We start from the raw sequence: 22390 nt of genomic DNA on the forward strand, positions 1-22390 counted from the left end.
CACTGGCATCTGCCTCTCCAGCAATGTCACGCCTGCCCTGTGCCGTTGATGAGTTGGCTCACAGCGACCCCAGGGACACAGAGGCAACAAAATAAATCAGCTTAACTAATGGACCTCAAAAAAGCCCCCCCTTGCAAATGTATCACAGGCTGCTCTCCCGCCTGGTGACGCACGCAGAATCGGTGACGAAGAGGAGCTGAGGAAGAAGGCGATGCGAAGGATTTATTTAACCAGGCAGGCAGTAAGTTTCATCGGGCTCTTCCAGTTTCAAATAGCCCCCTGAATATAAATGCGGGCTTTTACACTGCAAAACCTTATCGTCCCATCAACAGCAAGTGAATATTCGCAGCATTTGTTTTTGCGAAACCGAGACCTCTGTGTGCGTTGAGGGCAAAGCCTGACTCAAGCCCCGCTGGGCCTTCGGGGCAGCCTGGTTATTAGGCGTGCTGGTTTGCGCGGCACACGAGAGGTGTCCCATCCCACCCTCTCCAACCGGCCGTCAGCACAGGCACGGAGCACGGCACCAGCTCACACCTCGGATGGGTCCGCAGCAAGATGCCTGAGCGGCTCTGGGCCCCTCTTCATGCGCGCTAACACCCCGTAAATGCCTGCTGGCAAGATAACTCCCTGGATGGCTATATCCCATAGCCTCACGTCATATTTACCTACAACACTCAGATTTTTTCAAACCATTTCCAGCCAGCAATGAAAGCAGCTTGTTGTAGGACTTGGAGCTGACTGAGGCTGTGTTGCAAGCAGATGGCCCTGATGAAACAAGGCACTGATCCCCAAGGAGGCACCATTCAACGGAGCTGCTCGACTCCCCGGCTCCAGCAGCTCCAAGACAAGCTTGGAGATGTGCATTAGCACACACCATTGAGGAAATTGCTTCCCTAACTACCCCTTTCAAGCAATTCTCTTTGGAAGCCTGGTTCCAACTCAAGGCACGTGTCAGCAGCACTGCTACTAAGGCAGTTTTCCTACTTAATTATTAATAACGAAGCGTGCCTGCTGCTGACGAAATGATGGTAATTTAAGGAGAATTTCCTTAAAGGAAGGTGGAAGAGCGGCCAGGCTGGGTGAAGGTTTCAGACGTAGCCAGGATGCTGGAGTGGAGGAAAAACTTCACGCTCTCACCTGATGAAACGGCAGGGGATCCAAGCACGAAAGGCAAACACGGGGGGAAACAGCTCGCATTGATTCTCCTGCTCCTGGCTCCAAACATGCAGCTTTCAGCAGAACTTGCGTAAGTAACATCTAGGGCTGCACAGAAATAACAAGCGTGTGTGCACACAGCTAGAACAGATGTAAATAGAGATGATCCAGAGACCTCTAAGGGGTATTCTGCATTTTGTCCGAGTCCTCTGAAGACATCGCAAGAAGCCACAAGAAGGGGACAAGACATGGAAACTGAGTGAGCTGGGGAGAGAGGCTCCACGTACTTAGGAGGTAGGATGGGTTTGGCAGAGAGGATCCAGTCTCAGCCGTGCCCCGTACACCGTCCTCGCGTCTCTCTCCATCCCACCACATCTCAGGCCACTCGCTTGCCCAGGATGCTGCCTGCTCACCCTGGTATGGAGGTTGCTCCTCAGGAGTCCTCAGAACTCCATAAACGAAGGCTGGCACATCTATGAAGGGCTAACAGCAAACTGGGTAATACCAGCCTCAACTCCCTGATGAACCAGACTGGTCGTACGATGCTCCACCAGACGCTTAAATTGCTGCTCAGATATATTTACATGTTTCCTTGAAAAACAGGGAATAAATAAATATGTAAAATTGTAAATGTTGCTCTCTATATACCAAACTCGGCTATCCCAGCTCGTCTCCAGCCACCACCCAGCAGAGCACAGTGGAGGTCACCTCTTCCCTGAGGAGCCTGGCATGGGGAGCGGGGAACCCTGGCAGCTCTGCCCGTGGGCCACCCTACCCGCTCGGTGCAATATGCCAAAATGCCCCAAAACTGCAAATCCTGTCTTCATGGGTATCAACAAGTTTCTCTGCAAGAGGTGGGAAAAGAAGAAAAGAAAAGAAGATTCTCGTGGAAATGAGGAGACGCAAAAAGGGGATAAAACTACCTTATTAGATCAGATTTGTGGGGGTAGGGTCACTCAGCCGGACCAAGGTCCATCTCCAAATCCTGCTACAAAGGATTATGTTGCTCCAAATAAGAGACGTACAAAAGACTGAAAATCTTTCCTATTCTTGTGCTTTAAGGAGCTTCACCTGGAGAAACAAGGCTCTTGATCAAAAGTCAGTGGATACATTTTTGGGTTTGCCTTGCCCTTGTATGGATTTGTCCTGCTCCCTGCAGCAGAGACTACCACGTAGTTACAACACCCGACCATGCGTTGTGTTCCAGCGTAGACGGCTGTGGTTAAAACTGGTGGAGGCTCCGGGGCAAAGCTTTACAACCTGCCGCGTTTTCTGTGATTGACTCCAACTTCACCAGCATTCAGCCACCTCTCTGTCCCCGCCACCTCTTTCAGTAGCCTTCAGACTACGTGGCACAAGGGAAATATTGGCTGTGTTGGAGGACATGGTTTTTATGGGAATCTTTGGCGAATGAACACTTCATGTGCAGCAACCAGGAACATGTAAAGACACTCTTGAAAATGTGGCCTAGTGGAGGTCCACCTCTCCCAGTTAGCTACAGCAGATGTATCCGGAAGGGGATAGTGGAGCCCCGCATCGCCGAGGTCTCACCTGGCAGCGGTCACTGGAAGCAGGAGCAGGATGAATCGCAGAGAAATCCGCACATTGCCAACCTGCCTGCCAAACCCAGCCAAATAAAGCCCCGCAAAAGGAGTGGCAAAGTACTGCCGAGGGTACAACTCCGCAAAGCCTGGAAATTTCTGGGTCCATGAGGTGCTGTGAAATAAGTGTCTAATGGGTTACTGCGAGTAGATCCCACAGTTAGAGGGTGGGAACACCAAGGTAGAGGTTGCTAAAATGAAGGATATAAATGATCCCATCAAAACATGTCATAGTGTCAAGAGTCCTTTATATTATCAAATACCTTTTTCAGGACAGGAGAAAAGCAAATGGTTTGTTAATGATAGAGCATTAAATGCTGTTGGACTTGATGGAGACATTTTCGTTAAGAAGTTGGCGCTGAAAGGGAAAATTGGAGCTGGCAGACTTATTTACCCATTTTCATGTCTCTGGAAAGATACTTAAAGATTGAAAGACTGGAAAAGCTATAGCCATTCTTAAATGTGAATCCACCAGCTCTTGGCAAACATCTTTCCGTGGTCCTATAGCAAAATGTAAAGGTAACTTCTTGTGTGATTCAAGCTGGTCTTGGAGCAAGCTGTCCCAGGGGAGGAGGGTTTGGATGATGCTGCAGCCGCTCCAGCCAGGGTCTGGTACTGACCACCTAGGAAGAAGCCAGCTTTCAAAAGAAAGGCGGCAGCAACTGGGTTGTCAATCTTGTCTCCGTGTATGGCAGCGGCCGGTGAAAAGCATTGCTTTTCAAGCTGTCATACGCCATAAATCGCTGCCCTGTTCTTTACTTTGATCAATGAAACGTGCCGCCATAGAAAGGGGTCTGCTAACCTTGGCAAGCGGAGCAGCTACATGAGAAAACGCAGCGCCTGACTCCCTCGGGGCTCCCCGCTAGCTGTAATTATCCTCAGCCTCGCTGCCAGCAATAGCCCACCCCAGGCTTCCTGCAAGCTGGTGCATTTTGAGCTTGCAGTCTAGGCTCTTTCCCTACAGGGGAAATCCTTGAAATCGAGAACTGGAGGCCAAAATCCAATAGCTTCGAGCACGGTGTCTGTGTTGCATTTGGCCAGCTAAGAAGCAACAGAACATCCGTATCTCACGGTCAGTTCTGGTGGCAGGAGATTGGTGCGTGATGACCCCTGGTAGATCTCTGGGGTCTCACTGCCTCCGAACTCAACAGCATCTGCAGAGTTAAAAGAAGAAAAGAAGAAGAGGAACAACTATCAAAATAATTCACAAGTTAGCAATCCTCCCTCTAGCCCGTTCGTTAAAATATTGCTAACAAGGAGCTGATAGACGCTGAAATAAAGAGCACTATGAGAGAGGTAAGTGATGCATTAGACTCCTCACCAGTCCCCTGACTACAGCTACTATTGAAAAATCTGCCAAGAAATATTAGATGTGAAGTGGCTATGCAATGGGAGAGTAAAAAATATCAGGAACCACCAAAAACCCTCATTTGATGAAGACAAAAAGCTGGAGGAGGCATCTAAAACCTAGAAAAGCTTTCTAGGTACAAGGTCTGTGCTGATACGAGGACACCACAGACTGAGGATATAAAACACAGGTAGCAACTAATTGCCCAGATAATTTATTGCTGGTCCCGCAGAAGTAATTCTGGAATTCACTCAACCCTCAGGAGCACCCGGACACTGCACAGGTTGTACAGGTGTTTTCTAAAGAATGGCAATGCAGTGACTCATCGTGTCATGACGATGACGGATGTGACGGTGTTGCCCTTTCTATGGCCGAGGAGTACATGTGTAGGGAGGAGGAATGAAAGGAGTTTTTTGGGTTCCTTTGAACCCTAATGAAAGCTCAGTAACCTCAGCGTGAATTTATAATCTGTCATTGCTTTTCAAAATACTGTCGGAGAAAGAGAGAGACTCCTCACTTTGGACATCAGACTCCGCTGAAGACTTCATCTAGTCTTAAGACTATGTTTACATATAGTATTTTTACTGTTTTAAATCATTCCCATTACGAGATGGCATAATTAAAGCAGGAACTCTCCTAGCTCAGATGCAGCAGCATCCAGACAACGGTGCCTTTATGGAGGTGTTGCACATTCCTACAAATTTATGGAACCAAACCAGCAGAAGCCCCTTTCTACAGGTATAACCGTCGCTGCACTACAAGCTCGTATCTCTCTACCCACATCACTCATGGACACGAGGGAATAAAAGCAATACAGAAACAATGTGTAGAGCCGCCTGAATGACTCCGCGCTGTTCAGCGGAGACTTTCTGAGCCCCTCTGTGGTCGCTAGCTGGGCAAACATCCCAGGGGATCGTGGCTAGCACTGCTTCAGGGAGCAGTGGCAAGGCAGGGAGCGGGGTCTGGCTGTTTGTGGGGGACCCTGCAAAGCATGGGACTCTCCAATGCTCGGTTGTGGCCTGATAGCTGCGCTCAGGTATGCATTTGCATTACGAGGCCACCGTATGCCGTCAAAGCAACGTTAAAATGGTAGTAATGCTAAAGTTATCCAGAAATATAACCCTAATGCTGGTTTTCTCTTTGCCCTTCCTGCCCAGCACACTCCAGCAAGACAGTACCAAGCCTTTCTAATGGCTTAGATCAGAGGAGGACTTCTGCTGTATCAGATAAAATTCAGCTATTCCTGGCATTAATTACATTAGCTATAAACATACAGGACACCAGGGACAGCCTTTGCAGGGGCTGCACGTCTGCTGCAGTGACAGAGGCCAGTCCTTGTTTATTCTGGGTATCAGGACAACTGAGCAAACTGTGACTGGTGGCCAGTTACTGCAGAGACTTCCCTGTTACACACGTCAGCCCCGGACCTCCTTCACCCGGCAGACCTTGCAGAGCTTCACCAGGGCGTGGGGGGACTGAGCAACGCACGAACGAGCGGGAGAAACTCAGACCCTGATTCCCGATTCCTTTCACCGTACTTACAGTTTTAAATTTGATGTTAACAAGTAAATCATTTTAATCCGATTCACACAGCAGCTTGTCTTAAAGCTGAAGAAAACACATACATGGGTTCTCATCTGCTCAGACCCACCAAAACATGAGATGCTGAACTCCCCCTTCCCTTATTCCCTGGTGGGGAACAGCATCATGCCAGGTTGGCAGTGTTGGCTACCGGTAGCCCAGCAGCCAGCCTCGGCGCTCTGATGGCCAATGGTCGTCCTCAGTGGCGGTGGTGAGACTTTATAGGGTCCGTAGCGGAACGCAGCACCATTTTAGCCCTCGAAGAGTAGGGGGTCAGGGCATTAGCCAGTTCTCAACGCGCCTTATGGGAATTCTGAATTCCTCATGGGAATGGGAAGACCGTTTTGAGATGAATTGACCCGATTTGTCCCCCTCCTACCATTTGCCCTCTACTTGGAGGAGGCAGGTAGGGAGGAAGGAAGATCCTAACAGAACAACTTTCTCTAACAGAAGGAAGATGTCCACGTCATAGTCCATTGGCCTTTGGAAGGGCACCCTGGGACATCCCGCAGTAACACCGCTTAGTTTGATCAACTCTTTTCGAAGCCTCAGCTCTGATTACAGTTGATGAACCAAACCAAGCGGTGAGGTACCTCCCACCTCTCTCCTGCAGCAAAAATCATTACAAATTTGTAATACCCAAACGCTGCTGAAAAGAAGCAAGTCTTGTTGCCAGAAGTCTGCATGTGTTTCTTGACGTCACCAAATCCATAAACATCATCTATAATGAGTGGAAGAGGAATGTTGTATTACCTCTATTACAACAGGGCGACAGAGCAGAACAGCCTCTGTCAATATACTGTGTTTTTGTGGGTCACGGAGAGGTTTTATTTCTCTTAGAGCCTTGACTCCCTGTTTTAAGACAACCAAGGGACACACAAGGCAGCTTTAGAGCTGCTCCTTTTACTTCTCACCTGATCTATATTTTGAGATGGCTTCTTAGAAGAAGGGCAAACATAACAAGCCGGCTACTGTACTTATTTATAACTCTCAGTCAGGTCTTTGATTTGGGCCAGCAAGGAAGCTTGTTAGATCTGATAAAGCAGCTGAGCATCTCTGGAAAATGCTATTAAAAGAACATGAAACAAATGAAAAGCTGGGATAGACTTAATGGTAAATACACAGCCTGGCAGTTCAGCACGGCTGCATACTGTTTGCCATGATTATTTAATACTGGCATCGATTGGTTGAAGGATGAGACAGACGAGGCAATTCTCTGTGGGGAATGTCATTGAAATTTTATTTTCCCATGAAAAATTTCATTTCATGGGAATACCATTTCACTTTGAGATTAAACAAGCCCACGAGCTTGGATCACACTGTCTTCTTGGGAAATTTTAATTAATTGATTTAATGTCGGGGACTACCGTGGTCAAGCAGTAAACACCACCTCTTTGATCACCTACGTGGACAAACCAAGTCCCTGCTAACTATCAAGCAGTGCCCAGCTCCAGGTTAGACCCAGTGCAGCACTAACCTGCTCCTCTGGAGTAACAATCTGTACAGCCACTGTCCCACACGCTGGTAGTATAAGCTGTTCGTATGGAAACGACTATTGTCACGGCTCCGGCTCTTCGGTCTTTATACTAATTTTTCTGAGAGCCCACGGAGGCCTAGAACAACTTACACCAGCTCTCCGTTTCACAACGGGGACACGCGGATATGAAGGGAAGTCTGAAGAGTAATTATTTCCACCACCATCACGTTAGCTGCTCCCCTTTAATGGCAGAACAAGGCTAGTGACACAGATCGGGAGGCTAAACTCAGCAACGACCTCCATCAGGTATGCTGCGACCAAGCTAGCAAAACTCAATGCGAGACCACATAGAAAGGGAAGGTGATTTTTAAGACTGATTTCACCCACTCATTCCTTCATGCTCATTCTCACACGTTCACATTCTCACTAGCACCAAGACACACGAGTCTAAGTGGTGCAGTGATGACTGCCTATAGTGACGCAGAGGACAAGTCCTCATCGTGCCTCTGTGATTCATCCCGAGTGGTGAAGACACCGTATGATATTTATAGTCTTTATACAGGCAGCTCTGGGTCTGCTTGAGTTGCATCACACTGTTGTTGCTTCACATCTGCACTGTGTTCTTACCCAAGGTACGGCCTTGCTGCCACCAGCACTCATTCCTTCTGCTATTACATTCTTCTCTGCTCTCCTCTTGCTGTTCTCAGCCTCCTGAATTGCAGCATATACGCCGTTCTTTGCCGTGATGATTTCCACACAGAACCATCCGTCTTCCAAAGTTCTCTGCAAGCACCGATCGGACCCCACAGACACCTAGGTATTGAATTCCTGTTTGATATACAGTGCAAACAAAAGGCTGATTTGGCCAGCAGTTTATTCCCGAGTTGTCCCTGGCAAGGAAGGTCACTTTACATAGACCAAATAAATTGTCTTACGAACAGCCTACTGATCACTGGCTGGAAATCTGTGGCTACGCACATCGATTCCCAACCTCTGTCTTTACAACTAAGCATTACTCTTTCCACCACCACCTAAATCTTTTCCTCAGAGGCAATTGCCAGGAGTTTGGAAGCAGGGTCGCGGCAAAACAAAAACCTGAATGACAGAAAGATGAAGATGGAATACCTTTGAGCAGGGGAAGCTTCCTTCCCCATTCTGGAGGCGTGCAGCACCTTGTGTGTACCTTGTACCGGCAGCACCGTTAAAGGAGCTGCGGGAGAGTGCAGCCGAATAGCTTGGAGCACGGCTTTCTCTCCCCGAGACTGAGCAGCTGTCCTGGAACTGGATGTGGGGCAAAGCTGCAAGGGAACAAGAGGGAGGACAGAAAGCAGCTACTCCCCATTTTCTACAGGTTCTAATGAGCGTTTGTATTTTTGTCTTATACGAGCAGATGTGAAACCCAGCCCGTCTGTCTTTAGAATTCAGCTCTCTCTCAAGAAGCAAACCAACAATTTCTCTTCTCAACAGCCATTTTTATTGCTTTTGACAATACACCATTGCAGGGAAAAAGAAATAATTTTCTGCTATTCTTTAGCTGACAATGCAAGTAAAAAGAGTTGGAAATTCCCCAAAGCAGGCTACTCGTGTAAGAATAGCACCACAAAACTGCCCGAGTAACAACTCTGTGGAGTAATTAACTAACATTTGCATGGAGAACAAGTTCTTACAGCCATTGCTAACAAGATTGAAAGTCTGTGTCTCAAGATGACATAGCAGAAGCTCAGGCTTGAAAGCATCAGCAACGTTTAGTTCAAGCCAACAATAACCAACAAAAGTCTTTCCACTCATTCCAACGGGCTTTGGCTAAGGTCCCTCATGCACGCACACACACAAATCTTTCAAAACAGCCAGAAACAATATCCTGAATGCCTGCCACAGTCCAGCCTTCACCTACAAAATAAATATACGCGGGTTTAACGATGAAGAATATTTACTTTCCTTCATTTGATACATTCTGTAAAGTGCTATGTTTCTAAATTATACTGAGTCAAAGTGATATATTGCTCTAGTATTTTAAATACAATAAATATAGAATGAGCTGTGTGCAACTTCACTTGCAAGTTTTATTCTTTTTTTAGTAGATATACTAAATTTAGTAATCAAAACAGCCTCCAATAGTACTCCATGAAAAACTAGTAAGAAGTTATAAATAAAATCACATCCTTCAAAGATATCCTACGCACTTCTGTCCACATCGCATGGATAAGTATAGTGTTCCTGCGAGCATATGGAGTGAAGAAAAATAAGGAAGCTGAAAATTACCTAACAATAAAAAGCAAAACCATACAAGTTAATGCTACGTATCCTCCCATAAACAGTCTGTTTTCTACATTTAATCTTGGTGCATACAACCCGGTTCTTCTATTTCTTCCCCATTAAAAAACTCTTCCAGGAAGAACATCTTGCAAGATATGGGTTGATTCATCTTCATCTTGCTCCTTTTTACTGCAAAGTGGAAAAGATTCTTGAACAAACTGCCTACACATTGGACACTGCTGAAAATACTTAATGCAGCCGTCACACAAGCACGCGTGCCTGCAGGGCAGGAGTACCCAGTTCACTGTGCCATTCTGGCAGACAACACAGTCTTTACTGTTTTCTTCATGCAATTCTGGTTCATCTTCAGCCAGTCCGGCCTTTTCTAGCAAGCTTCTGTCAGTGCTTCTCTCACCAGGGGACGCATCGCTTGAAGATGGTGCGGTACTATTTGCAGACATGAAGAGTTGCTAAAATACACATATACACAAACATTTAGAAGTCAACAAACTCTCCTCCCGATACCTGAACATGCACATGCGATGCGGGTTCCACTGGGTCAAATAGTGCCAGACTCACTCTTTGTGCAAGTCCTGACAGTTGCCCGGCCTTCAGTTAGAGGTATTTCAGAAGCATAAAATTACATAAAACACTGGGAAAATATTAAGGATATTATCAAACCTTAGCTGAATCAGCTCAATGTACATGCATGAACTTTAACAGAACTGCTCAGGTTTTGAGCAGCTCGGGTTTCTGTTTCTGGTATATCATTCTCTATGCCTAGAGGGATGCTTCTATCCACTCCTGCCAAAAATATATCCACCAAGCTGTCAAATCTACTTCACTCGAGCCGTTCCGCTCTTGCTCATATTACAGTCCCCTACTCCTTTTTGTCTTATTTTATGTGAAGCACAAATTCTTCTGGGCACAATCTCTTCATAAAGCCAGTAAACTACCACGCAGGCAAAGGTGCCCACAGAGAGCACACTACACAACTACACGAAACACAGTTGCGCAGTTATTTCTGCTCAGTTTAAGCAGTGTTTTTACAATGGTAACCACACACGAAAAGAAAACTTAAGGGGGTCAACAGGGAAGTTTACCTGGATCAACTATGTCAGCAAAAAACGGCCAGGACAAACATTTCTTTGGACAAATCTATTTCTGAATGCTAATCGAGTCAACAGAATTAATTTGGCCCAATTTCTAGCTTATCAATACCGTATGTTATTTTTATTATCACAGTAATATAAAATAGAATCACATCATCAACTGCCTGACAGACACAGGACAAAGATGGCCCCACAACATGCATAGATAAGAGAAACTAGAACAGAATTATGAGAACATTGGTTTAACTTACAATGGTATGTGCTAGGCAGATTTCTAACCTTTGTGCATGTACTGCGGTAAAAACAAATTAAAACAAAAGTTTCTCCTGAGGCTTTCCCAATCGAAGGGCAGTATAGGAGAAAGTGCTGGTTTGAGACTAGCAAGGAGGTAATAAATGTTCTGAAGAGAGGAAGCATTCGACAGCTAGTTAATGTCTTACTACTGCTTTAATAACTGGACAGGACCTAGGCCTCTAGACTAGAATCAAGTAATATCTCCAGGAAATCTTGAATATTTTAATATAAAATATTTCTGTACAGTAACTTTGGCTGGAACTACTTAACTGATAAAATAATTTTAACTATTATCCAGTTCTTTGCATGACAATGAAAGTCTTATGCTAATTTAGGCACCTGAAAGCCTACACAAACTAAACTTAACACTGTTGCCCAAATGAAACAAGACTCGGTATGTGGCTTACCTTCAGATCATGGTATTGACCTTGAGCTAGAAGTAGATACTGATACAATATTCTACAGGAAAGTCTGTAGCTCTCATCAGGAACGTGAATTACAGCCACCATTGAAATCTACCAAAAAAAAAAAAAGCTATGTTTAGTAACTTTCCTTTTCATTATATGATTCATATAGAACAAAGTATGCAATCTTTCAAGCAAACTGTTACAACCTCTGACCTGCTTATTTCCTTAGACAATCAGGACTTCAACAACGTTGACTTCAGGCACAGATCAAAAAAATATGCTGGACGAGGTAAAAACGGGACGTGGCACAAGATAGCACTTTGTGGCACTTCAGCTTTCTGCCCTGGTTCTCCACAGAGCCCTTCTATGGCCAGTTTGCAGCGGAGACCTGCTCCGACTGCTCTCACCTAATGGAATTAGGCCCCAAACCAAAAAGGCACCTAAGCACATGCAGTCCTCCTGAAGGTGAGTGCTTATGCAGCTGAGGTAGGGCTTGCTTACACAGTCACGGACGTGCCTTGGAGAGGCTACCTGCATAGTGATTTCAGCCAGAAGTAGCGGCTCCTACACTCCTCTTTCCACTCCACTAACTCATGATGAGCTGCTCCTAGATGGGAGAGAAGTTGGCAAACTGCAAGGAGTTTCCTACGGCAGCCGAGCCCCAAGCAAGCGCATGCACTGAAGTCCCGTACAACTTCTGCAGCCGCATCCCGGGCCGTCTTCAACGCAAGAGATGACACTGCCAGCTGAAGTCCGAGAGCAGAATTACAGGGGAACGTATAAAATGCAAAGTCTTCTCTACCTTCTCCCACTTCCCTCACAAACACACGGACAGCGGTTTTTAGACTCCAAAAAGCATTTAGATGTGTTGCTGACTGGCTTGTAAACAGAGCAGGCAAAATACAAATTTCACTGGAAAGGATTATGAAAGGACCCCATGGGCTGACTTTAGAGTCATTTTTCTGAAAATAAAAGCACTCTAAGCTTGCATGCTGTGCCTAGTACCCCTCACCCTGCCCAAATCACGTAATAGCCTCTAAAAAGCAGGAAAAAAAGAAAGTGAAATTCAGTATTATTGTAGTTCCCAGAAGCTGTCAAAAGAGAAATGAAATACAGAAGAAAGCTGTTTTGTTTAAAAAAAAAAAATTTAAAGGCAAATCAGACTTGCACTTCAAAATCCATGCATGGCTAATTACATGCAGAGTTTAAATATATATGTACCTATACATATGTATTTCTACTAACTGAATTTACTATTCTTTGGCAATAAGGTCTTTTTTTCCTAAATCACAATGCCTCAAAAAAAAAAACCCAACCCCATACCGCTATTAGCTTTGTTTTGGAACCTGAAAGCCATTAAATCCTTAACGCCATTCAAATGACAGATTGTGTGTTTTGATAATAAGAGTTTAAAAGTTAGCGGTTCTCAGTGTATTTGTATTACGTCATCCCACCATAAGATAAGTGCTTTCTCAATGACGACGCATGTCTTCAATTCATAGTTTGTTCACACGCCTAGGCAACTTTTTAACTGTGAGTGGGACCAGTTCCTAACGTGAGCATCTCTATCTTCAAGCTACTGTCTCCTCTGTTATGCTGTCCTGTAGCACAGAAACATATACAGTGATACTATGATATAGTAGAAATGCTATGCTGTTTGATTATAGAACCCCTTCCCCTTGAGCACCAGGTATTTTCTCTCTTTGTAAACACTTGTACACCATAATCAAGTTACTTCTCAATCTTCTGGTTTATACACAGGCCTGAGATCTAAGCCTTCTTCCACTTTAGCCTTGCCAGTCTTCAAATGATTTCTGTAACTCTTACATATGGTCATGCTAATTTTCTGGAGCTGGAGGAAAATTACGGCACAAAACTAAATAGGTACGATCTGGTCACAAATACAGTTAGGATGAAAATTAGACATCACCCCCCCCCCCCCCCCCCCCCCCCCGAGAAAAAAGATACTGGAACACCATCTGTAGTGATGGACGCACAGACACAAAAAAATAATTCAAGATGGAGCTTGATGCACTGATGTGAGAATAATGCGGTAATACCATACTGGCCACAGTGGCAAAGATCCCTTTCCACACTATATTTATATTTTACAAGTTTGTTTCAACAACAACAGATGCAATTCTGACATTTGTCTGGCAACAAGTTCAGGTGGAATTGCTCCTTTGACCATAGTAACAGATTCTAGTTGCGTTCCTTTTCTCCAAAACCAGAGGAAAAATACCTCCCCCACTCTCCTTCCATCCCTTTCTTCTGTGCTAAGGAACAAAAGAGAGGTGTTAAAAGATTCATGTCCATGATAATGTCAAACACATTCAAATATGAAATTTACAGTCTCTTCATATTAAACTAATCTGAGCTCTAAGCATACATAGATGTACTAATCTGGGAAATAGCTGGAGGTGGGGAGGATCTCGAGTGGGGACAGGAGGGAGGAAGGCAGTCCTAAGGTCAAGTGACAAGAAGCCAAGGACAGGGATCACTTGGAAAGGGAACAGATTTCTTAGGCACCAGTGTGATCACAAACAATTTCCAGATGAATGTATGGAAAAGTGTTCAGTGGATTTAGGCAATTTGCTTCCAAGTTCATTTGTATTATTGTTCAAGCAGTTAGTGCTATCAGATTATCAACCAAATGAAAAGATGGGAGATAAAAGCATGTCCCAAATCGTTCCAAAAAAGAATCAGTCAATTTAGAGTTTAGAAAGGATATTGAACTGCATGTGACAAGGCTGAAGCTGCTTTAACTATAAGAGATTAGGAGGAGACCTTTTTGGGGAGCTGAGTATCTCATATCAGTCTACTGCAAGACCTTCACACCTTCCTCTAAATGACCTGGTGCTGGCTACTGTGAGACATAATGTACTGCATTACGTAGACTCGGGCCTGTTGCAGAAAGGTAATTTCTGTGTTCCTAACAGTCAAGTCAGCAATCAGCTCAAATATCTGTGCCAGACACTAAAAAAAAAAAAATCCTCCTACCTTGCCAACAGCAATCCAAAAGACCGTATCAGCGCAAGAGCTCCACCACAGGTTTACGTGATCGGAAAAATCAGAGTAATACCTTACTAACCTACCACAACCCTAGTTCATCTGACCACAGGGGTTACCAGAGAGACCTCTGCAGATACGAGCTTTGTGAAAATCATAAGCATCTTTTGAATGGCATACATAATTTTTATATAACAATTATCCTTGCTCTCCTGCCATGCTCCCCTGGAGTCATCAGTGATGAAGTTAGGGACCAAATTCTGGGGGACAGGGAAAGGAAGCCGTTTTATTCAAGCCCGTCTCCTGAAACATTCAGACCCTAAATACTTTGACCCTAAAATATATTCTTATATTACTTACAATATCATATATTTCTCTCTCTTCTTCATCAGCTAACGTCAACAATGCTATCAATGGATAGCGAGATCTAGGCACCGGGCCAAAATCGACAACTTGAGCATCTTCTGGTAACTGACAATATTTTTCTTCCTTGTCATTTTTTTTAATGCTTTATATGTGTCAAGGAAAACAATCAGTGTGGCTGCAATTGTAGACAAATGTGACGTTTACATAAAGAATATTTTTCATCATGTTTGTTCAGAAATATATTGTGCCAAGAACTGCCGAGTGTTCACAAGTCTTAACAGTGCCAACAAATTAGCATATTTTGTCAAAACAATTTAAAAAAAGGATACAAGTACTGTTGTCGATAGAGGTATTCGCTGTACAGAGCGTCCTCTAATGCCTGAGGAGTCTTTATTCTGAAGCAGTAGACATGTTTCTGCAACGCTTCGTGGAGTTTTTGAACACTGCAGCCCCAATAGCATGTAAGAATACAGTCTTCCAGACAATCAGGTGTCAGTGTTATACCCTCTTGTAGAAAGAAGATAAGGATTTCATTAACTCACCAATGTGCAGGAATTCTGGAACTGCTACATGTAGGTTCTTAAAGGGCAACAGGCAGAAAACAACTTCAGTGTCCCAGATTTTTATCATTACAACCTGATCTTCTAAAAATTTAGACTAGGTTTAGTGCTTACGAAAGTCCACGGAGATGAGGAAGTGGGTGTGAGGAGACAAAATGGCTGATTAAGCTAACAGAAGTAGCATGTGCATTTTATGAAAGGTAAATTTTAACTTCTGGTAACATTTTACACACTCACTGGCAGACCCAAGAGCACAACCCCTAGCCCAAAGTCCATTCCCTCTTTAGATAATGGTATTAATTGGATCACTGGCCTACAACACCCTCTCTGGTCTCAAAGAGTAAGGCCCTCTCGATCACGCAGAGGGAAGATAAAAAGAGGATCTATGCGCTCCATTTCTTTTCTAAAAATCAAGTACTCAACCCATTAACTTCTAACACTTACTGTACTGTTAGAACACTTCAAGAGCAGAACTCTTGAAAAGTCCCACCAAATTCAAGTGCTCAAACCTCCTGAAAAATCCAAGTTACCTGAAGACTAAGTTGCTGGGTTTGTTGGGGTTGGGTTTTTTATGTCGGGGGAGATGCAAAACTGCTGCAGCCCCTTCCTTATTCATAGGAAGGCTCCACATCTGTGTGGGTGGAAGATGCTCAGCCTTGCTTACTACTCCCCAATGATGTAGAAGGGCATGAATTTCACTTCCTATGTGGGTGATTTCAAGGATGTTAGGAACTACTTGAACTCTGATCCAAATAGATATTTAAACTCAGTTTCCACTGAAGCACAGATAGAAAGAGAGGGAGATGATTTTTTTTTAAAGTAGTGCACTTCCAAACACCGCTGGACTTAGGTTAAGTGGGCAGCATATATTCTATAATGAATTCTATATCATTATACAATTCTGTAAAGTTTACAAAAACGCCCACAGTAGCTGGTAATCTGCAAATGTTTTTGTTACTTAAAAATCTGTTATAGCAGGAAGTGTTTCATTAATAAGAATTAAACTGTACTTAAATATCCAACATTTCACTTTTAAAAGCACCACATTTATAAGCTGTGTAAAAATTATTTCTGTTGTAATGATGAAAGGAAGCATGTTTCTGAGGAATTTTGATAAACAAAAACGGTGAGAGCAAGAAAATATAGTACTAAGTTCAGGAACCCAAACTGACAAAAATCAAGCACATCAGAAATCCACTGACTTGTTACTGAAGCTGTAGCAGGATGAGGGATTTCTAACCCAAAAGGATTCTTCACTTGTCTCATCCGCTTTTTCAAAACTCTTGTGCTGGATTCTGTTTCTTCTGAGTTTCTCAGAATAACAGGAACACCCAACCCAAACCTATGAGACATGAAACAAGAACAACAAGTGGGTTAAGCGTTAGTGTTGACACACTTGAATTTTTCTTCAGCTCTAAATAGCAAGCAGCACAACAAATAGAGCTAGCTTGGCTTTGCAGAATATCTGCTAGGATGCATGCATAATATAGCCTGCCAATCTGACTCCAGCTTTTTGTGGCAGAAGGTAGGAGTCTTCACAGTGATACAGAAAATCTATAAAGGGGGAATACTTTACTCCTGCAACGTTTCCAGAAAGAGAATAAAATTAACGAGAATGGTCAATGCCCTCTAGTGGTAAACGGTTAGCCAGAGCTTTCTCCTAATTGACATTCTGCATATCCCATCACAGGACAAAAAAAAAAAAATTAAAAAAAACCCTGCTGCTTGCAAAGATGGAACAGCCTTAATGGACTGGGAGCTCAAGAGGAAGACCTTAGAGTAAATCATTCAGCCCTGAGATATTTCTAGCTGTAACTACAGCCAGCAAGACGTTTTTATGGGAGAATAAGATCCCAATTTCCCATGTAAACCTCAATTACAACAATATGCTGATATTAAATCGGGGGCTGTAAAGCCTCTGCTTTGAGCCAGAAACCAAGTGCAAAATAGTCAAGACTCTGAATCAAAGCTGAGACTCTAAGACCCCTTCGAAGCCAAAAATAGCATGCTAGCCCAAGCGATATTCTGACCCTAAAAGGATAATGAAGCAAAGGTTTAAAAGTTTAAACACTCTATGAATCAAAATAAAATAAAATAAAAATCAAAGAAAGCAAGGAAGAATATTTTGGGATGATTTCTGACATCAATCAAAAACCCCAAGGCTTTCATATTGCCTGGGGCTTTTAAAAGAACCACTACAGAAGATCAGGATCTACAAAACAAGCTCCACAACAGACTTCCTTTTACACTTGGCTAAGAATAATTCACTTTTTAAGGTGATAGCAATAACTTTGAATAACCAAAAGCTGCTTAGAGAAACTGTCCCAGATATGCAATCAGAAGACTACTTCAGAGACTGAGGAGATTTTCTTAACTGCATTAATCCAGTCCTGTCTCATTAGTAAAGGCAACAGGGAGAGGCTGTGGGAGTCTTTTGTTAATGCATTTTAGAAAACAGTTATTAATTAGCTCAGGCTGTACTTTCCTGAATTTGTGCTTTTGTCGCTGCCACCTGTACTGTTAAAGTGACGGCCTGTTTAATGGCTTTGAATTTTGGTTCATGCAGTCATCAGCATACTGGGTGCTGGAAAACTCTGAATGGCACGAAGCATCAGCTCTTCCCTGCATCAATTGTTTCCATTTAGCATACTGAAATAGCAGCTGTTAAGAAAGATGGGTCTCATATCAATAACTCAAGCTGAAAAGGGCACGACCAACTTCAGCGTAATCAGTTTGAAAATTGCTAAAGTAATTTCGTGTACAATACAGCTCTGAGCCAAACAGACGATTTTGTGGCTTAACTGCCACTTTTTCCCGGGTTTAAAATCTTTTCCAACTCCTGTGTGTCAAATGAAGAAGAAAAGCAGAGCTTTTACTGACATTGGGCTCCTTTCTATTGATTCATGTTGGAGGGGCGCCCTTTGTAAGACTAACAGGGAAAAACATCAGTCAAAAGTGATTTTCAAGTTGAGGAAACTACTTCAGAAAAAAATTCTCAAAGCCATTCTCAATACCAACAACCTGTTCCTGGCAGTCTAACAAATACTTGCCTTTACTATATAAGGTCTTGCATGCCCAAGTGTCACAGATACACCAAAGAGGAAAGAGATTGAGCTGACGGAAAATACTCTGTACTCATTACTCCATCTTTGATAAATTCCTTTGGTTTGCTAGGCTTTGATGGCAACATTTGCATTTCTTCGACGATATAATATAGGGCGCTCAGCCATACTTAGTTTGTGCGCATGGCGGGCCAAATCTCTCTCCAATGCAAGTAAAAACAGCCACGCTGACTTCACTGGGGCTGTAATGAAGTACACCAGTTAAACACCTCGCTCACAAAGAAACCAGGTGCAGCAGCCGTTTCACTTATTCAATATCCAAAACTCAGTGGAGCTAATCTGTCCAGCCGCACATAAAGATGCCTCCTGTTTTATACCATCTGGCTGATTCCGAAGTAAAAACCCTGTTCTTTGGAAACTTTCTTCGCTGGTCGAAAGCAACAGGATAATCACCATGAAAAGCAGCTGTAGAAAAAAGCCTCTAGTACAGTGTTAGCAGCAGCTGAAGGCAGAGAGGCCTTTCTGTTCAACAATAAGGTACAGTGCTTCTGTAAATTTTAAGGTAGTATTCATTGTATGAAGGATGAATAAAGATAGAGTTTTCATTTTATGATCTAACAGTCTATCAGCCTAGATCATTAGCTGGCATGGGGGAAAATTAATTTCTTGAGAACAACGCTAGTTTAGAAAAGGCAGGAGTTTCCAGTGGTTTTGTTCATGAGTTAATTTCTTTAAGGAGCAGTCTGGACCTCAAACAGGTGCTGAGCCTACAGCTCCTCCTAATATGAGCATTCAACTCCAGCTAAAAAGACGACGCACAGGACCGTATTCAGCTAATCTAAATTCCACCTCATTCCTATGCCTGGAGCATCTCTCGGGCTGGCCCTAGAAAGCTACCTGTGCAGTAACCTACTTAGACTCTCTGAGCAGAGCCACAGGTATCCAGGGCTGGCCATAAAAACAGACGCTCATCAAATCAGTGCATGATTTTGCAAATGAAAACATTAACATTCCTAAGCAGCTGGTGTTTTTCAGGCTGACTGACACCATCATGAACACATCCCTAAAACAAGCCGACAATTGATGCCAAAAATGATGGGGGAAACAAAATGTCATTACAGCAGTATATCAAGGATTATGTACTCATATGACACCATATGCATTCATAGTACTCCGTGTAGCAAATAAAGGGTCAAGTTGTTTTCATGAGTAAGTTCAAGAGCACTTAAACCTGTAACTGCAGCTGCAGACACACTGAAGTTGCTTGGAGGCTCTTGGTCATACGGCCATGGTACGGCAGAGTTCAAAGGTAGCAGCTACTATCTCTGAGCAGCTGGCCACATACTCACATACCTGTGTGTGCTGAGCTCCTGGCTACTGCTTCTACTTGACTAACAGTTCCTTAACAAACTAGTTTGGAGACAGTTTGTATATATTTACATAAACTGCAGTAATATCTAGCGCAGATGCACCCAGAATCTCTGGTCCTGAAATAAAAACGCATCTGGACAGTCCTCTGCACACCCTGTAGCCCCAAAAGCATCAATGGACACGTGTGCAAATGTACGGATCTTCCGGCACGCCTATTTCAGACATTTTACAGCAGGTGATTGCAAAACATTTATTATAAGCAGATAAATAATGATTAAATTGATAAAGGATCGCTGGTTTGGGATATGCATGCAGGAGATTTATTTGAATCATGATTCAGTATCATTTATTGGTAAAGACAGTGTTTTTAAAGAACTGATGAAGCGAAAAAGGAAGAGTGGAGAGAAGTGGATGGCAATAATGGCAGTGGGACAGAGAGAATTATGAAAAGGATTTCTGCACCTCTCCAAGTAAATACTGAGGTGGAGCTTCACCCAGCAGAAAGATAACAAAAAGACCAGTCTTGCCTTCACTACCACCTACCCAGCACTAGGGGAGGCAATGCAAAACAAGAACAAAAACTTTCCACAAAGCATATCTGAAAGATCAAAAGATAGCTTCATTCACACCAAAAGCAATGGATGGCATGTTTGAGCCAGTAGCAGCTAACAAAGTGATGTAAACAAGGGAAAGACTTTACACTAAAGGAAAAGTCAGGCAGAGTATTTATAAGTTGCCAAGAGAACAAACAGCTACAGCTAAAACATCTATAATTCAAAGAGAGACAAAGGAAGGAAAACACTGAAGCGCAGCACTACAGATATTAATGTTAAGCCAATGGGAGGACATGCGATAACTCTATTTTATTCTCTCCAGAAGTGCGGTGTATCCACAATTCCTACATAAAATATTTTGATTGCTAATCAGTGCTCTCCACTTGGCAAGTATCAGTATTTACATTTACAGACACTCCTGAGTTGGCAGGAAAACAAACAGAACAGTGCTATGGACAGACATTCAGGGACCTGTTTCTGAAAAAGGCGACAGTGAAATCTTTGCTGAACCCTCTCAAACATGAGTAGGAGAGGGTCTTGCACCCACTTTAGCAGGTCAACCGTTTAAGGCTTCTCCCCATCCCACTCCCAGCACCCTGTTTGGTTCACCTGAAACACCCCCTTCTCCTCTGAGCTTCAGCAGTGGAACAGACTGGTGCCCCATCAGTGGTCCCAGGCAGTCACACACCTCAGTAACAACTCTGCCTTAAAGCCTGGCAGATTTAGTGGCTACCCGGCCTAACGGCAGGCACCTTACCTTATCTACCACCAAGATTTGAGATGTCCATCTCCAACGGTGCCAAACTTTTCCCTTGGAGCAGCCCTCCCTGACCCCCACCCCCTCACTCAGGGTCAGGTCCTCTCCCAGCCATTCTGTTTTCAGCACAGCTTTCATCCTCCCCTTCTGCTGGCGCAGCCCCCCTCCCCCTATGGTCAGTGCTCGCCCTCCTCACCCTCCTTTCTTCAATACAACCCCGCTTCTCCGACCACCGCCAGGCCCCACACCCCCATCCCCACTGCCAGCCCCTGCGTTGTCCCACCCCAGGGCCACCCCACACCCCCGGAGCTCATTCCCCAAGGGGTGCCAGCTCCCATTACCCCCTTCCTACGCCGTGCCACCTCATTACACCGCCAGACCCCCGCAGCCAAGGCTCGACCACAGGGACGGTGTTGGTCCAACACGCTGCTCCCGCAGCCGGCGCCGGCCGCCCCGCCGCACTCACCAGCCCAGCACCAGGCCGCTGGTGACGAGGAAGCAGACGAACACCACGGTGATGTAGAAGAGCGGCGAGTACTCGTAGAGCATGACGAGGAACACAGCAGCCATGGGGCCGAACCACGCCGCCCCACGGCGGGGGAGAGCCAGGCCCCACCGCCCGCCTCACCGCAGACCCCGCCAGCTCCCGCAGCCGGGCGCATGCGCGGCAGCTGAGTGAAGCCACCGCCCGCAGCTTGCCCGGAGGTGGGCGGGCCCGGGGGGGGCGGGGCCGCGTTGCCTAGCGACGGCCGGAGGGTTCCCCAGCTGCCTGGTTTTGCACAAAGCATTTAAGTAATAAAAAACGCCTGTGCGCCCGTCCGGAGTAACCCGCCTTCAAACACCTCCGTGCCTTAGCTGGGGTCAACCCTGGCGCTTGGAAAACTGACCTCGGGTCAAGATGGGATGCTGCCAAATTCCTCCCACGACCTCCGCGTCTAAATAGGGCACGACGCAAATAAGCTTTGCGTCCTGAAAGGAATAAACGACCTCCCCACGCCATGCCGCACGAGGAAATAGCTGAATTTAAGAGTGCACAGGCATTAAGCGGCGCTTCAACGGCTGCTCAACGATCCTGCACGTCCACGGTGTTTACTTGAGCTCTCGTTGAAATTCTGCAGTTTTATCTTACAGACCCGGCACTGAAGTCATTAATATAACTCGCAAGGGGTCGTATCTGAGATGTGAAGCCTTCCTCTACACTTTCATTCTCCTTGAGCAAAACGATGATATTCTTAATTCTCGCTGTTACGGGGTCACCAAAAAGGTGTTTTCTTTTCTGTTACGGCAGCTTAAATTCCCAGCAGCACAAAAAAGGCCAAATATTTCCTCCAGCACCAAGGCAGACCTCCACCGACAGCCTATTACGGAAGAGAAGCGTCCGCCACGCACTCGCTGCTGGTATTGGTGATTTGTGAGCTCCAAATCCTGGTTTACTTCCAGAATCACGCTCAACTTGTATAAACAAGAAGTACCACGAGCA

General features: G+C 44.7%; 1 protein-coding gene across 1 annotated transcript; it reads right to left on the reverse strand.

Annotated features, from left to right (window-relative positions):
- Positions 1 to 8619: 8619 nt before the first annotated feature.
- CGRRF1 (cell growth regulator with ring finger domain 1) lies at positions 8620 to 21552 on the reverse strand. Its single transcript, XM_076345730.1, has 6 exons — positions 21377 to 21552; positions 16369 to 16508; positions 14936 to 15113; positions 14601 to 14748; positions 11232 to 11339; positions 8620 to 9888 (listed from the first exon to the last, which is right to left on the reverse strand). Exons 1-6 carry the CDS (start codon positions 21478 to 21480, stop codon positions 9538 to 9540), a joined length of 1029 nt encoding a protein of 342 aa, XP_076201845.1. The 5' UTR covers positions 21481 to 21552; the 3' UTR covers positions 8620 to 9537.
- Positions 21553 to 22390: the final 838 nt, after the last annotated feature.

The sequence above is a fragment of the Aptenodytes patagonicus genome, chromosome 7 (assembly GCF_965638725.1).
Source record: "Aptenodytes patagonicus chromosome 7, bAptPat1.pri.cur, whole genome shotgun sequence".
In the NCBI taxonomy this organism is placed as follows: domain Eukaryota; kingdom Metazoa; phylum Chordata; class Aves; order Sphenisciformes; family Spheniscidae; genus Aptenodytes; species Aptenodytes patagonicus.

What these genes read in the sequence shown, in the direction of transcription:
- CGRRF1 (XM_076345730.1), bottom strand. Translation starts at nt 21,480, where the DNA reads ATGGCTGCTGTGTTCCTCGTCATGCTCTACGAGTACTCGCCGCTCTTC. An exon ending in CTCTATCGACAACAGTACTT is followed by an intron (nt 14,749 to 14,935) that starts GTATCCTTTTTT and finishes ACACATATAAAG; the next exon opens with CATTAAAAAAAATGACAAGG. An exon ending in AGAGAGAAATATATGATATT is followed by an intron (nt 11,340 to 14,600) that starts GTAAGTAATATA and finishes TTTTTTTGGTAG; the next exon opens with ATTTCAATGGTGGCTGTAAT.